General features: G+C 33.3%; 3 protein-coding genes across 6 annotated transcripts; 2 read left to right on the top strand and 1 right to left on the bottom strand.

Moving 5' to 3' along the window:
- The first annotated feature begins 316 nt into the window (after positions 1–316).
- On the top strand, positions 317–4,198 carry LOC101219565 (glycerophosphodiester phosphodiesterase GDPD4). 4 transcript variants are annotated; one of them, XM_031885941.1, is made up of 10 exons: positions 317–669; positions 752–838; positions 933–1,030; positions 1,311–1,371; positions 1,653–1,733; positions 1,897–1,989; positions 3,099–3,161; positions 3,256–3,345; positions 3,555–3,688; positions 3,859–4,198. In XM_031885941.1, exons 1-10 carry the CDS (start codon positions 490–492, stop codon positions 4,025–4,027), a joined length of 1,056 nt encoding a protein of 351 aa, XP_031741801.1. In that variant the 5' UTR covers positions 317–489; the 3' UTR covers positions 4,028–4,198. The 4 variants fall into 4 exon arrangements, with proteins under 4 accessions (XP_031741801.1, XP_031741802.1, XP_011656047.1 ...); XM_031885942.1 differs by having other exon boundaries at positions 320–669; positions 3,561–3,688; XM_011657745.2 differs by lacking the exon at positions 3,099–3,161 and having other exon boundaries at positions 322–669.
- Positions 4,199–6,114: 1,916 nt separating this feature from the next.
- Positions 6,115–8,635, top strand: LOC101219324 (RING-H2 finger protein ATL58). Its single transcript, XM_004141473.3, has 3 exons — positions 6,115–6,956; positions 7,081–7,163; positions 7,816–8,635. The coding sequence occupies exons 1-3, from the start codon at positions 6,717–6,719 to the stop codon at positions 8,075–8,077; spliced, it is 585 nt and encodes a 194-aa protein (XP_004141521.1). The 5' UTR covers positions 6,115–6,716; the 3' UTR covers positions 8,078–8,635.
- Positions 8,636–11,025: 2,390 nt separating this feature from the next.
- LOC101219085 (single-stranded DNA-binding protein WHY2, mitochondrial) lies at positions 11,026–16,669 on the bottom strand. Its single transcript, XM_004141472.3, has 8 exons — positions 16,476–16,669; positions 14,995–15,116; positions 14,267–14,370; positions 14,085–14,177; positions 13,433–13,527; positions 13,066–13,139; positions 12,177–12,265; positions 11,026–11,453 (listed from the first exon to the last, which is right to left on the bottom strand). Exons 1-8 carry the CDS (start codon positions 16,502–16,504, stop codon positions 11,334–11,336), a joined length of 726 nt encoding a protein of 241 aa, XP_004141520.1. The 5' UTR covers positions 16,505–16,669; the 3' UTR covers positions 11,026–11,333.
- Positions 16,670–16,780: the final 111 nt, after the last annotated feature.

Here is a 16,780-nt window from a genome sequence, read left to right as displayed (position 1 = left end):
ACGATAAAATATATCTAAATTGATTGCTTTACGAGTTTAATTGATCTAAAATCATAAATATTAATGAAATTTCGTACATCACAATTGGATTGGGTTGCTGCTCATCTATAGGTTTGACATGGACAACCACTACTTGTCGTCGTCTCTCTCTAGCTTCCTTCTTCCATCTTCCACAATCCTTTAAATCTAAAATCCATCTTCTAAAGTCATCGATAACACTTGAATTATAAAGAAATTTCAACATCAACTTTTTAATATATATATATATATATATTTATTTATTTTATGTAATACTAACTTTTATTATCACTATTAATATTTGTTCATATATTCGTAAATATTTTTAGAATTTTTATGACTTAAATTAATTTGTTTGAAGAAAAAAGCTCTAAAGAAAATCTTCGAACTGTCGTTGGTGTGAGCAGTGACTCCCAGTCAGCAGGCGTTAGGAAAAAAGAAAACCTTCGATTCAGAAAGTTTGGAATTGGAATGGCGATCTCCACCTCTAGACTTGGAAGAAGGCGTTGGATTGGGCAAAGAACATGGCGCAATCGATTCCCTTTCAGATTCTCTTCCCGCCGTCTCTTTCGTCTAACTATCCTTTGCCTCGCTATCATCGCAATTCTCCCTCCCATTTACTTCCATTTCAAGCTCAAGCGTTTTCAGCAGGTACTCTTTTCTTCTTCCTCTCCTCTCTTCCCTTTCTGATTCAATTCCAAAATCACTTGGGTTTTGTTTCTTCTCTCTACAGATTCAACAAAGGAACTGCAAATGGCTGACTCATCCTCCTCTTGTCTGTGCTCATGGCGGCGACTCGTCCAAGGCCTTCCCCAACACTGTACCAGTCTTCAATTCATTACGATTTTGAATCATCTCTGCTTTCTCTTTGTGGGTTTTTATTGGGTTGTGATCTTTTCCTCTATTTCGGACAGATGGATGCTTATTCAATAGCTCTTCGTTCTCAAGCCAACTGCATTGAAGTTGATGTTTCTCGTTCTTCAGATGGAGTTTTATTTGCACTTCATGACAGGTATTTATCGAAAGTGTTTCTTTTCCACTTGTCCCTTAATCAGTTAATCAATTTTCTTCTTGTAATTGAGATTAAATAATAAAAAATGATTCTCATTATGGGCTGTGGTCGAGGTGTATGCAGTGTTTTCGTATTTAGTGGATTCAGCTGATATGCCACAATAATTGAGTTGGTGATATTAGATAGCCAAATAGCATTCACTTTTGACTCGGTCCTTTCTATTCTCATGTTAAGAAACTTTTGAAGATATTTGGAGGTTTGATTATCACCTGACAGGCAGGGACTTGCAGAGGATAACTGGGTCCAATTCTTCTAAAGTTGGAAATTATAGCATGAAAGAGGTGAGTGTAGATTCTGCATTTTAATATCTATTTTAAGCAACTCTCTAAGGGGATTTGGGACACTGAACGGAGTTATCGAGACTAAAGTTGTTAATTTGTGTTTGGGTGCTGAATTGTGTAAGGAAGTTTGTGTTTAAGGATGCTTAGCTGTTTAGTCTAGGTTAAAGAACTCTTTGTTTGGGGTGCAGGGTTGTTTAGTTTGGGTTTAGAATTTCTTTGTGTGAAGTGTAACCTTTCTTTTATTGCGCTTTGTTAACATGATTTGTAGTTTGTGGTTGTAGATAAAAAATCTTGGTGCTGTTTATCAACACACTCATAAATTGCTGGATTTCAACATTCCTACAATTGAAGAAGCTTTGGTGGTATGCTGTAGGATATTTGCGCTCTTAGTATTAATGTATTGAGTACCGTTCTATATCTATCCGATCCTGCCTGCCAAATGCCAAATGCCATTATGATATTTCTTATTTTATTCTTTGGAAAACTCTCATTTCATGTTTACTATTATTCTCTTTATTTGTGCAGTCAATATCAAAATCAGTTCAGCAGGTGATTCTAGACGCAAAGGTTGGACCGCCGTCATATGAAAATGGGCTTGCAAAAGATATCATTTCTGTTGTGAGTTTTCTCTTTTTTTCTCCTTTGTCTGCCCATTTTTTTACTAAAGAAGACGATATATAAACATGTTAATCTAAGTTCTTGTTCTTGTGGAGTATCTGTAAAACATAAGGTTGTTCTATTTGTGGTTGTTTGATGTGAATGCTGCCAAGGCCCCAATCAGTTAAAATTACTGATCTAAGCCATTAGATTTGTAGTACTTAACAGTGAACCAGGTTGTATGCATGTACAACTGAACATAATTTTTCTAAGCTAAATCTGAATGTAAAAGTAGTGTGTACGTGCGTGTGGGGAGGGGGGGTCATGAGAAGGATTGGTTCAAGAGATTACTGAGTCAATTGTGAGACTCTTGATTTAGTTAAATAGACCAAGCATCTAACTCACTTTGAACTAGCCAATCGGCTGGGCACAATAAAGTTCCACGGTAATCAACTAGTTGCTTTAAGAGCAGATACTGATTAGGCCTATAAGCTAAACCAAAAGCCCTCAATATTTCCAAATTAAAAGCCTCGTTTTTTTTTTTTTGCTCCTTGTGCTTAAGCTCCAAAAGACTTTTGCGCTCTATTGCGTCTTCAGCTTTAAAAAATACTGGGTAAAACAAACAATAGATAATAGTCAACCGAAAATCATATATTCTTCTAAAGGTATTACTATTATGTGCAACGCCAATTATTTATATGTTCAACATGTGGTGCATTAGTCCTTTTTTTTTTTTTATTCACTTCTTGAATCAAGAATTTCAAGCCTTCCAGTTCTACGACCCCCCATAGTACAAGCAAAGAGATGGCTTTTAGGTTGATTAAGTGATTTGTTTGGTCCTTGGTGGTTTTGGTGCTCGTTTAAAGCTAACGTTGAGACTTGTAGAAATTTTATCGTGAGATGTAAGGTAGAGGGTGGTTCTTATTGAGTCCGTTGGGAGTTAGTGTCCAGATTATGTGGGGGAGGGGACTGGGATTTTTCAGGCGATAATATATTATTGTTTCCAAATGATTGCAGTATCTTTTTCTAGAGACTTTACTCTTTAGGTCCATATGTCTATTATTTATTTTATGCCGTCTCTTTATTTTCGATTACTAACAATTGTCGGTTGGCTCATTGCATTTTTCTAGCCTTGTTCTATCCACGCATTACGAAAGAAAGCAAAAACGAAGAAAAGAAAAAGAAGTGATCAAGTGTGCGAGTTATTGTGTTGAGGCTTATTTGGTTTACCCCGAGCAATTTCTTCACATTTTGTTGTCTAATGGGTCGTTCATGGCAAAATTTCAGGTTGAAAAGACACAATGTAAGAATTGTCTCGTTTGGGCTAAGAGCGATAGCTTAGCAAGGGACATAATCAGATCATCATCGGATATTAAGGTCAGTGAAAACGGGTTTTAGTGTTCAGCTATTTGAGATCTCTTTCTGCAAAGTCTAATTGGGGAGTTACTTTCTAAATATGCACGTTGAGATAAATATCATGGTCTTAATTTTTCAAAAAATATTGATTAAATATTGAATCCGTGGAAATGTCATAATATTGATGGAAATATCGACATGTTGACAGAAATTTAATACTATAGTTTTAGTTGCAGGTGGGGTATATTGTAATGAAGGACCCGTCTACAGGGGAAAGAACCAACTTGCTGAGAATGAAAGGAGCCAAGGTGGTTGGTGTCTATCATCAATTGATTGATGGTGATCTTATGCGAATACTGCACAGGTATGACTTTGATTTGGTGCATTAATGTATAAAACACAACTACCGAACTAGTTAATTCATATACCCGTCCTTGAAGAATAGATCAAAGGTTCGAATCCCGCACAAAAACTATAGAAGGTAGCCAATCGGCTTTGCATTATAGAATCAAGTTGACACATTTTAATCAACAGGAGAGATAGAAAGGCGTATGCATGGACAGTTGATGATATTGAATCGATGAAAAGAATGTTAGTCGAGGGAGTAGATGCTGTCGTTACAAGCAACCCGACATTACTTGGAAGTGTAATGCAAGAGAGCAGAACTACATGCCTTGAGAATGGTTTTTCAATTTCATCATGATATCGATACCCATTTATAGAAGAACTTAATTACACTTTACCTTCCAACTTGTTCCTCATATCTTCTGTGGTTTCTTCTAACAAATTGCTCTTTCTTCGATTCATTCATTACATACTCTCTATCAGTCTTTTGTTTTCCATTTGTTTCCTACTGAAGTTTTAGTTCGTGACATGAAGAACGCAATCGTGATCCTCTTCAAATCTTTGAAAAGGACAAGTCCAAGCATAGTTCAAAAGATAAGACATAATTTCTTTCTTGGAAATTGATGGTTAGGATGGAACTCTTGAAGTAGTTGAGAAGAACATTAATGTTAATAATAGCTGCTGGAAAGGTTATATATGTTCTTTGAGGTGTGGTTTAAACAACACCGTTTAAATGTTGGAAAGGTTATGTTGTTTTCAGGAGGACAAATTAGGTGAGATTTTAGAGTCAAGATATTTTGTAATCTTAATTTTAAAAAATATATATACTAAGATAAAGATATGAAAAGATAATGTTAAGAAAAATGTGTATCAAACAAATTCCAAAAGGGAGCAATTCTTTCTTAAAAAATTATTAACAAGGACTTGAAGTTTTTATATTTCATAAGAAATAAGAAATATGTAATTAAAAACATGTCAAAATAATATTATTATCTTCTTCAATGTTCAACCAAAGAAAGAAAAATTTGACCCTTGGAAGCATATACCCCAAATATCTCATTCTCTCCCTAAAGATGCCAAACTTAAAAGTTTTTTTTTAATGACGAAAATATTCACGATCATAGCAAAATATCATAATCTATATACGAAAGATCGTGATATACCAAAATAGACGATTCATCAAAATAGATAAAGATATTTTCTTATGTTATGTAAGTATTTTGGTTTATTTTACTACATTTTATAGTAACCGAACATGTATATACAAAACTTGAGATATGCACAAATCATGCCATTTTCTTCATGCCATTCCATGATGGAAATGAACATTTCTCTCTCTCCCATTTTGAACAATAAAAAATATGTTGATTAAATTATAAGTTTAGGCTTAAACCTTTGATGTTTATTATATCTAATAAGTTCCTTCTTAAAAAGATGCCTAAGAAGTCAAACCTATAGTTTTATAAAATAAAGAGAAAATAGGTATTTAAGCTTTTGTTTATTCAAACATTCATAGTTATGCTTCACAAATCATTTCTTTAAACTAGTGGTTTAGTTCTTATACTTTCACTTAATTTGTACACTTTTATTTTACGAAAAAATAATCAATTCGCTTCACTGGAGAAATAGATGACCAAAGTTGTAAATATAAGAATAAGGAATAAATATTTTGAAAGTTCAGAAACCAGTATAATATTTAAATCTAAACTCTAAAACGTTTTTAAAATTTCCATATCTGTTATAGACAAAACAAAATAGAATGTTTAGAGTAAAGACTTCTAAAATTTATTGATACGTTTTAAACAAAAACCAAATAGAGATTAATCTATTAAACACTTTTAAAAGTTGGTTTAAAAGAGAGTAAAAAAGTTGATGAATTAAGCTTGTGATGTCCATTTAAGTAAAGTTAACTAACTATGCAATAATTCTCATTCTAAAAGTTGACGATTGAATCTCTCATCCTACATGTTGAAATATCTTAAATTTGTTGTTTGATGCTTCAAACGGCTAAGTATGAAAATCTCTTTTACTCTTTTGTTTTACGTTTTTTATTTACGATGGTTTGTCCGCTGTTAACCTATGGAGCATAGTTGAATGCAATGATAGAAAAAAAGAGAATTTTTAATCTAGCCTAATTGATTGAATATAATATAGTTTAGATTAAAGTTTTGACTTAAAACTTTCACGTCTATCTCGAAACTTCTCTGGTTTGATTTTCATCAAAATTTTGTATAATATGAGATGGGGTTTATGAAACCGCGTGTATGGATTTTGATACTAAGCCATATGATAATTTATTTCAACTCAAAATGGAAATTCAAGGTATTTTCAATAAGCATTAGGAAATATAATAAAGAAGGACGTAAGTTTAGATGTTTCAATTTCGCTGTCATCTAGCTTAAACAATGAAGGAAAATCTTCCATTGAACTTTACTTGAGAAAGATATTCAACAATATCTCATATTTTTATTTTGTTGATTTTGTATTCAAAGGAGAAAAAAATGATGTTTATCTTCAATTGCTTTGGTTTCATTATAATATTATATGAAGAGACGAGGAAAATCGTATACTTAAAGACACAGTTCCTTCTTCTTCTTCTTCATTCCAATTTCTTTTGCCACCTAACTTCCTTTCCTTCTTTATTTGGCTCTTCAAAACCAAACATTGCCCTTTGGCCGCATTTTAGTTTCTTGTTTCTTTAATTTTCTCACTCTCATTGCTACTTTTTCTACTGATTTTTCTTCTTATTTGTGTTGGGTTCGATTGATTTAATCTAATCTATCACCCCATTTTGTTGAAATTCGTTGGATGCGTCTAGATTTGCACTGTTAATGCCTCCATTTTATTTCCTGTAGTATACTGATTTTACTGTTGGAGGTTTTAAGCACATTGTTTACTCTTTCCTTCTTGTTTTTCTGGATCTGGGTGTTGCTGATTTGTGTTAATTTAGGTGAATTTTTCTGTTTTGGCTTCTGGGTTTTTACCAAAACTTCAAATTACTTCCGGGTTTGTAAGATCTAAGTACATTAGTGGGGGTTTTTGTCAAAATGGCTTATGATCATTTGGATCCATCTAAAAGCTATACAGTTGCTTCAGGGCCAGGTTCTGCTTCAAAGCCTGCACCTGAATTGAAGGTTTATCAGTTTTTTGTGTTCTGTATTCCAATTCTTTTCACGTTCATTCTTCTTTTCCTTTTCTATCTCCTTTACCTTCGTCGACGAAGGGCCGATTGGACTTCGATTCGAATGCGAACTTCAGCTGCTGCTAATAACAATAACATCTCTACAGTATGTTCTTTTCTTTTCTTTGTCTTTGCTTTCTCAATTGTTTTTAAAGTCTATAGAATGATTTTGTGTGCGTTTTTATTTATTTAATGATTTTGTATGTTCCCTTGTTTTTGTGGTTGAGCAGTCTGAAGTTGGGTTGAAGAAGGAGTTCAGAGAGATGCTTCCTATCATTGTATACAATGAGACATTCTTTGTCACTGATACACTGTGAGTGGATTCTTTCTTATGTTTGTCCAGTGTATTTTGGTAAAAGGATAATTTTATTTTGAAGGCATAGTATATGTGTTCTTGTTATTTGGTTAGCCTTATTTTTTTGTTAAGTCTTGTACGTGAACTTGGAATGAATTGAAGAGATCTTGAATGAGCATCAAGTTAGGAGATCTTGCACTCCAGCTTTGGGTTTCTATTTAAAATTGTTGCTTTTTTTTTTTAATCTACTCTTTACCAATGTATTTTTTCAATTTCATTTTTCCTTTTTTAACAATGGTTCGAGTGGGTTGCGACGCGTTTGAAATTTGAATGAAGGATGGAGCTTTAAATCAACTGATTTAATTATGTATTCATTTGATTTGGATCAAGAAAATATAGAATATTTGTGTTGGTTGCCTCAATTATATATTCATTTGATTCTTAGTGTAGTAGCCCTTTATGATGTGAATCCTTGTGTTGGTTGGCTCGACTAAAAATATTGATCTACTTCAATGGAGACTAAGAAGATTAAAAGATTATGAAAAGTGATTCATGAATTTAGAGAAAAGAAGAGTTGGGTGATGATCATCAAAGGCATGCAGCCAATGTTTTGTTAAGCCTTTCTTGAAAGAGCCATCAATCCTTATGTGTTTGTTTTTGTTGGTTTCAGATGTTCAGTTTGTTTAGGAGAATACAAAACAGAAGATAAACTTCAGAAAATACCAACTTGTGGACATGTATTTCACATGGACTGCATTGATCATTGGCTAGCCAACCACAACACTTGCCCACTCTGCCGTCTCTCCGTCCTCTCACCGTCGTCTCAACCACCACATATTCAGATCGACATGGGACATGACGAACCACAATGCGAAGAACCACCTCCTCCACATAGTAATCAAGCTTGTCAACATACAACACCTCCAGTGTAAGAACCAAAAGCCATAATTGGAGTTTTCAAGGGGGAGGAATCATTCATTGCTGCAGCAATTAAAAAGGAATGCAACATTGGATAATTCATCGAGAGAGAACAATTCCAAGGCACAAATCAGGACGTAATGGCTTGTTTGTTTGGGAGGCTGATGGGTTTGTAATGGCTTGTATGTAACTCCAAGCCCACGTTTGACCGTTCGATCGCGAATTACCGACACTAACCTCCCAGTTTTTAGAACAGAAACATGTAGTTTGTTGTGGTAATTGTGTTCACCCCAAGTGCTGTAACGTTTGAAGACTGATGTGATGAGGATCATGAAATTTCAAAGTAGTTTGTTGTTCCATCTCCAAATAGATGAGGAAGCACTTCTTGTTAGAAAAATGGCTTCACCACATTCCTTTTTTTTTCTTTCTTTTCATTTTTGTTAAAAGTTATTTGACAAAGACTTTGTTGTTGTGGCCATTCTGTCTTAATTGACCCTACAAAAGGCAGACATGTAATCTATGAATTCATAGTATATAATAACATATCTAAATTGTGATAAGGTTGTATTTGACTTCTTTGTCTTGGTGTTGTTTGGTGTTGTCTTTGTCAGTACAGATTGTTAGAAAGTAGACTAGAAGTCATTGGATGCAAAAGTTTACTTGTATTTGTGGCTATTGTCTTTTTGAAAACACCCGAAGAAAAGAATATAAATATCATTTTGCTTTCTAGGATTTAGATTTAGTTTCTATTCGGTTGTTAAGTTTCAAAATGTTTTGAGATGTTCGCTTCATGATATCCAACCAGTGGTTCTTTTGGGATTATTGTGCAGCTTTGTTCTTCTATAAACTGCACCTCTTCTTACAATGTTACACATTTAACCTATAAGTTTAGTTTTCTTATTACGGTTTAATTTCTAGATTTTTTAAAATGTTTTAATTTTATCTTGATCATATCTTCGTCTATACAACTCTTTGTTTTAGCTAGATGATCACTCATTATCATAGACGATCACTCTTTGAAACTAAACTTAACAAATTAAAGATTAGAAGTGTTATATATTCTAAAATCTAATGAATAAATAGAAACTAAATTCGATTTATGAAAAAAAATAGAATAGAGAATATCCATGAAATGATCCAATTCTTTGTTATACAATTATCAAAATCGACTTCAAGGTTTTAGATTAGCATATAGACAGACTATATCATTATATTGTATGTATATCAAAGTTGACTTAAAAAAAACTAAAATAATTAATTTTTTGCATTGCACCATGTAAATCTATTTTCTCCATATATATATATATATATAGTACTATGTGCAAATTTAGAAATACACATTAAAATATTGTTGCTTGACTTTTCCATTTGCATGTTACATTTTAAAAATATTTCATAAGTTCTTCTACAGAAATAATAATGAAAGACTTTTAATTTTCATATGTTTGAATGTTACTTTACATTGTGTAAAAATAGTATCAAACTTATAATTTTATCGATTAATACGTTTCAATATGAACTCTTAATGGCAAGCTCATTTAAATTCATCCATGCACACTAACGATAATCTAAATTTGAGGAGATCTCAACACATAATAATAGTCTTAAACATTTTCGAATTTAATCATAATTAAAAGTAAATTCACTTGTGAAAATTAGAGAATTTAGTTTAAAAAAGGTATAAATCTAATATGAATATTTTCAAATGTTACCAAAATTTATATAAAGTTTAAATAGATACAATTATTAGTTCTTTAATTGTTACAACACAAAATTTAAGAGTATAATAATTCAAATTTGTTTTTCAATATTGTGGAAACATCACATTTTGTTAATAGTATCACAATATCAATATGTTTTTCGTCGCTTTGTTTGTTGTTTTCCTTACGTACTCTATTTGTTAATTTGTTAATGATGGGTTGGGATCATTGCAAATTATCAAAAAGAAAAAAAAAGATGAACATTATGCAAAGTACATTATGAATAGAGTCGTTTTTGTAGGCTAAAAACATTAAGTTGAGGTATAGTTGAACTCTTGCTAGTTGACTCACATCTACTTTTAAATTTTCTTTTTCCTTTTTTGAAAAGAAAAATAATCCGATGGATGTTGAAAGGAAAATTTTAGTATATATATATTTAAATCACTTTTGGTTATCTAAATTTACTGTAACTCTTATCTTATAATATAATATAATATATACGTATCATATTATAGATTTTTAAATATAATCGAATGCATCAAAATATTTATAAAAGTAATAGTAAAATTTTATATTTATTAACGAGACATTAATAAAATTTAAAATTTTATAAATATTTAAAACAGTTTTATTATTAACAATTTCATTGATCATGCAATCAATACTAAAAAAGTATTTATAAAGAAAACCAAATATGATTGTGGATGATAAAATTTGTACTATATTGTAAAGCAAATGAACTTATATGCTGTATTTGAAAACATTAGTATATATAAATCAATAGAAGTTGGAAAGAATCTCTGAATGAAGCTGATATAAGGGATAGATTCATAGAGATTTTGATATCATTTCTTCATTGCCAATGGTTCTTAAACATTTGGAACCACTTGACACCAAGATGAATGAACGATCACATAGAGTGACATTTCAACCAAATTCCTGTTGGGTTATTCAAATCCATTTGTCAAGAAGAGCATTGGTGTAATGTTTGCCTTGAATAATTCCAAGCCCTTTTGAGAAATGTTTTGAAATCACAATAGAGTTGAGCACTTGGCAATGAGTTTTGATGACTAAGTGTACTCTAAACAACACATCAATTTGAGTCTAAATTAACCGTGCATAAGACATCTATCATAGACTTAAAAGGTTAAAAATTTGAATCTCCTAACCACTTGCTGAGCTAAATCCAAACATAATCACAAATTGAGACCTAATAACATACAGGTCAATTTGAAGAGATTAGTGATATCAAGCAAAAAATAGGCTAGAAGCATTGTGAAAAGTACTTTTAGTCAACTACTAAAAGCCATCTCTAACTCGGCCACAGTTAACAAGAGTGCTTGTGTACATTGCTACTTTTTTTTTTTTTTTTTCAGAAATGAAAAATCCAATCCAAATAATCCACTGCCTTTCAGATACAAAAAATTATTTAGTACACTGCCACCAACTAGAGTTTCTGTGAAGCAAAATTGGAAGGATACATCCATCGCACTACTATAGTTGAAGAGGTGACAAGATTAGCCCACTTTTGAACTTGGCAGCTTCATGGAAGTGACATTTCTACAAACAATTATCTTTCCCACTCTAAACTCAATGCTTCACGATCAATTTTTTTTGGTTGAAAAACGCTACCCACGCCAAGATTAGGATTGGTCACCCGGTCCCAACCAAGAAGGCTAGGCAGAGCAAACTAAGAGAACATCAGAAGAATAAAACATATATAAGTTTATCGAATGAGTACACCCAAAATGATGGATTGGAACGGAAGAAAGCAAATATCTAATATATAAGTGACATGTACCATTCAAATCTACCAGAAGATAACAAAAGGGGTAGGGGTAGGGGTGGGTTGGAGCACGGTTTTCTTCTTTCAGAGTAAACCATCTAAACCTTAGGTACAACATTTTACTTCACGTTTTTCTCATAATTATGGTAGTCCCACCATTTCACTTTTCCCATTTTACTCAAACCCAGCTACACAAACTTGCACGTTGCACCCCAAGCACTGAATAGAAATACTAAAACCCAATTTCCTACTTACCATGGTGATCAAATAAACTTAAAAGTCACGAGTACTCCAACTAATCCTACAAGAACACCACACTATATTCTATTATAGTTGGCCCAAGAACGCATTTGATATTTAATACTTTAAGGCTATGCCATCCCAAAGCATCTAAGTTATATAACTTCTTCTATTGCTTCCTATTTATGTTCACTTTGTTTCATTTTTTTTTTTGGTTGTTTTTTGCTATATGACAAGATCATCTACTAGACGACAACTCTGCTCAACTAGCTCAAGAATGATGACATTTCACTTAAATACATCTCATATTAAATATTCAACGAACCTAAGGAAAGGATAAAATATATTCTAATGGCCTAAAAGATAAATTAGAGATTCAATTCATACACTGCAAGCAGTCTTCATCACAGAAAATTCGCCTGTTGTGAAGGGAACACTCAAATAATCGTTGGTGTTTTGTGGTTTATTAACAACATCTGCAAAAAATGGAAGGAGATAAATTCAGCTCCTGGTAAGTTCTTCACAAGAATAACGGCAGCACATAAGTTGATAAAAAAAAAAAAGAAGATTAAAAAGAAAATGCAAACCAAGCATGAGACTAGGATATGGAAGAATAAAGTTGAACTGCCACCCAGACAGCAAACAGATGATTACTGAATAAGATCTTATAAATATTAAAAAGTAAGCTCACATCTCTAATCTTCAGAGTCGCGATTTGCTTTCTACAACATCCCAACTGGGAAACATGCATGATATTGCAAATTCAAACTTTCATTCTGTTAGGCACCTATTATATGGCAGTACAGTAGGAGAGGGAGTAAAGGGAGTGGACGTGTAATGGGTAGTATTGCTGCCAAGGCTGAGACCTGCAGTTAGTTAAGAATAGGGGAAGGTTAGGAGTTCAGGCAAAGAAACATCAACCATTATTGATGTACGTGGAAGGAGTGATGAAAGGCCGTTCTACTACCTCTGGAAGTATGGAAGAATCGTTGAGTAAGGGAAAATTGATAGAAAGTAATGTTGAAGGAGGAAAAACAACGGCACACGAAACTAAACCAGGAGGAGATGAAGGCTCTAACGATTGAAGTAAGTTCAAGAAATTTGAGATGTCGGTTTTTAGCGGCATAGATCCTTGTTTAGAGCAGATCAATATCTTCAGATTCATAAACTGATGAATTTTAAAAAAATACCACAATCCAATGAAAATATTTGCAAATTGGTAAAAGAGCAATAAAAGTAACAATACACTATTTTTATAATATATTTGCATTCTTACTCAAAGAGAAGAAATAGCCATTGCCATCTGTATGGGCCTTAATAGCTAAGCTCTTCCTTACTTGACCAGCAGTACTGCAAGAAATTACTCAACAAAGTGAACCAAAATTATTGAATTATGAATATAAGATATTTAGTTGGTTTTTGTTCATACCTGATCATTATTGTAGCAGTTAGCAGCCTGCTTTTATTGTTCTAAAATTTATTTGTGTGTTTATTTTGCTATGACTAATTCATTTTCATATGAAATGGGTATTTATTGTATATGAAGTAGGAATGATATTTGATTAGACTATGCTGCAAAAGTTTCAAATGCTTCAGGGAAATACAACAATGATTGAATGCAATCTTGGTACTATGGAACCAACCTTGAAAGCATTCCGGGGTCATGGAAGAATTCACATGAATCTCTGGGACCCAAACTGATTAAAGAACCAATCTCTGTTGCGGACAATGCAAACAACTGCAAGATGGTAATTGAATCAATCAGGAAAGATACAGTATTAACTACATGTGCTCAAGTGAAATAGGTCAACCAGGTTAGGGCAATCTTTCGGAGAACAGCAGAAGGTTGATAGAATATTTCAGATGGAATTCAAACCTAAAAAACAGAATCCTCCTTTTGACATACTTCCGTCCCTAGTTAGTGTGTATCGTGAAAGTTAATAATATTACAATAGAGGATGTATTTGTTTTCCTACATGCCAGTATTATGAAATTACAGTTTTTTTCTTTGTACATATCTATGGGGCCAACTTACCTACATCTCGACTAATCTCATGGGACAACTAGCTTACCTTACAACATCTAGATGCCAAAGCAATTCATAGGATATTAAATCCTAAGTGGCTACCATAAATTGAACTCATGCTCTCTAAGTTCTTTATTAAACAACCCATGACGCCTTTTTACCACTTGACCAACCTCTGGTGGTTATGGAAGTTACAAACATTACAGTCAAGGGAAACTTCTTGTAAACATCTGGGCTACAAATACAGAGAATGGAGAATGAAAAGTAACCTGTTTCCTTGTCCAATCATACTTGCGCTCGCCTACGGCAGGAGCAAATGTCAGCATTATTGAACCACGTCGATCCATTATAAAATTCCCAGACTATGATACACATTCAAAGAATGAGAACAAAATTGATTTTACTTATTAGAAATAAATAAATATATGTATAGATATATATCATCATATACCTCCACTTTAGTGAAAGTTGGCATACAAGGTTCCATGGAGAGTGCAGCTTTGCCCTTATACACATGATAGGAAGCAAAAACTCGACCACCTGCATTCTTTGTCACTGAAAGAGCAAAAACAATTAAGCATTACACACAACAAACAGAATGATGTCTTTGAACTTGGAAATTAAGGGAATATAAGAGCCTCGAGTATAAATGGTGAAGGAATGACATTGTAATTAAAGTGAGTGAAGATTAAGGCCTCTAGTATAAATCGTCGAGGGCTAGTATGCCACATTGGGTGTTAAGGCCTAAGGTATTAATGGTCAGTGGCCAATATGCCAATATTGGATAAAGAGGAGCATCAAAGCCCTGGGTATAACCATATAACTGATCAAGGATCAGTGTGTGATGAGTTTTGAGACATCTAATGAACCTTAGTCAAAAGAAGAATGCGGAGTCCTAAAGAGCAGTGTTGAGGCCATGGGTTTAAATGGCCAGGGGTCGTTGCATCTTGAAAGAGTAAGACTCACAGATATAGAAAATATTGATAAGAGATGGAAACAAGTTGAGAGAGCTAGAAAGAATTGCAAGGACTAAATAATGTTTGAATTTTTTTTTTAATCTTTTATTGAAATTATTTAATCTCATATCACTACACCATAAGCTTGCACTTATGCCAAAGTAGAAAAATGAAGAAGTACACACAGTATATTGCTTTAAACCATAATTGCCAAAAACTATACCTGTACGAGTAAAATTCTGTGTAGAATCCGAAATCCCAGCATTAGATGAGAAAGGGTGTGATCCCAAAGGATGTCCAACATAACCAGCTTTCTTCCACACAATTTGTTCAAATAGCTGGTTCCTGCTTTCATGAAGTATTATGAAAATTACTAATTGAATCTTAAGCTCAGCGCCTATGAAAGGAAAGGGAGGAACTAAAAGAAAAATAGGTACAACATCTGTGGCTACGTAGTACTATTAATCTACAAATTCACAACAAGGAATGGACAAAAAGTAAATCACAAATCTATAAGTGATTCTTTTAGAAGTGAAAAAGTTAGAAGAGAGAGAGCACCGTAATTTAGATCTAACAAAATGTATAAGTTCATTCCATGCTAGTTAAGAACCCTCGTTCCTTTCAAGTGATGTTAACAACCTACTTAATTATTCTCTTTACAGCCATTCTATCACGAAGGGAAAAAAAAAAAATACTCACATATTGGCGAAAATTAAATACTGGGGAAAATGAATGATTGTATCAATCAAGAAATTTAATAGGAGATAACAAAATAGAGATAGCAATTAGTAATTGACAACTAGAGTAACACCTAGCCAGAGGTCATGTGTTCAAATCTTTGGGTGAACATAATAAGGAAACTTTTGACGTCTCCAATCTGGGCCTTGAAGCAGAAGTAGACTTTTCAAAAGAAAATTCACAAGTGACAAGTGAATCAAATGTATCAAAAAAATTAGATAATCAGAAAGAAGTATCAAAACACTTCCAAACAAATCGACCAAGTTAAATATAGAAAACATATTCTTTAATGACCGGTTTTCCCTACAACTTTAGATCAGTATTTCTTTTCATGTATTGATGAATGTGTATAGATAAAAAAAATGCAACCAAATATCAATACTACACACTTAGTTGCCTCAGCTACCACCAGTTCTATTTTCAGGAAACCCCATTTTGTAAAATGAAGTTGCAATTGACAAACTCTAAAAAGCTTGGAATTAATGGAAGATCCCACCATTCCATAGTTACATTTTTCAAAGTAAACAGAGTGTAAAGTTGCAGAGAACCCCAATAGCTACTTTAACCAAGAACATGACATTCAAAATACACAAAATAACAACAAAACCCGTCAACTTGAGTTGAAATATCATCCCAAGAAGTCAACTCTAAAATCCCAATGGAATGAAAACCCTAAGAGAGACAGACAAACAAACAAAATGGTAGAAAATAGGTGGGTAACATTGTGGAGAGAAAGCAAAGCAAAGGAAAGAAAAGAAAATAAAAAGAATGGATGATAATGAACAGCATTTGCAGTAGAGGGAAATGGGAGGTAAAAAATGAAGGTTGAATGGCAGAGTTGGAAGTCCCAGTTGGGGTTGTGATTAAATGAGTAACTAAGCAGAAGTTTGAAAGGAGAAAGCAAAGCAAAGTAAAAGAGGTAGTAAGGAAAGTGAAGAAGTAGGGTTTCAGGTGAGAAGTTGATACCGTGAAAACAAGCGCGTAAGCTTCATCATCCTGCTTGTGCTCTTGCTTCTGCTTCTGCTTCTGCTTCTGCTTATGGAATGAGAGCCCAAAACGGAGGTTTCGGTCGAATTTAAAGAGAGTGTGAGCGAAGAAACAGCGGAAACCCCGTTTCGAAAAGGGCGCCTACTGCTTCACAATGAACGGGATTTCCAAATTACTAATCACTTATGATATGTATCTTTTTTTCTTCCATACAGGTTGCTTGATACCCCTACACGACACCGTATTACGCTCATGCCATACATGATCGAATAGTATTACACTAA

Source organism: Cucumis sativus, chromosome 5 (assembly GCF_000004075.3).
Source record: "Cucumis sativus cultivar 9930 chromosome 5, Cucumber_9930_V3, whole genome shotgun sequence".
Lineage (NCBI taxonomy): Eukaryota > Viridiplantae > Streptophyta > Magnoliopsida > Cucurbitales > Cucurbitaceae > Cucumis > Cucumis sativus.
The sequence above is the reverse complement of the archived record's forward strand: the minus strand, read 5'-3'. Positions and strand labels throughout refer to the sequence as shown.

Bases quoted from the DNA above. Each gene is read 5' to 3' on its own strand.
- LOC101219565 (XM_031885941.1), top strand. From the start codon at position 490: ATGGCGATCTCCACCTCTAGACTTGGAAGAAGGCGTTGGATTGGGCAA. The intron at 839-932 runs GTACCAGTCTTC...TATTTCGGACAG, and splicing joins CCAAGGCCTTCCCCAACACT to ATGGATGCTTATTCAATAGC. The intron at 1,734-1,896 runs GTATGCTGTAGG...TTATTTGTGCAG, and splicing joins CAATTGAAGAAGCTTTGGTG to TCAATATCAAAATCAGTTCA.
- LOC101219324 (XM_004141473.3), top strand. From the start codon at position 6,717: ATGGCTTATGATCATTTGGATCCATCTAAAAGCTATACAGTTGCTTCA. The intron at 6,957-7,080 runs GTATGTTCTTTT...GTGGTTGAGCAG, and splicing joins ATAACAATAACATCTCTACA to TCTGAAGTTGGGTTGAAGAA. The intron at 7,164-7,815 runs GTGAGTGGATTC...TGTTGGTTTCAG, and splicing joins TTCTTTGTCACTGATACACT to ATGTTCAGTTTGTTTAGGAG.
- LOC101219085 (XM_004141472.3), bottom strand. From the start codon at position 16,504: ATGATGAAGCTTACGCGCTTGTTTTCACG. The intron at 15,117-16,475 runs GTATCAACTTCT...TCATGAAAGCAG, and splicing joins CTTACGCGCTTGTTTTCACG to GAACCAGCTATTTGAACAAA. The intron at 14,371-14,994 runs GTATAGTTTTTG...TTGCTCTTTCAG, and splicing joins ACAGAATTTTACTCGTACAG to TGACAAAGAATGCAGGTGGT.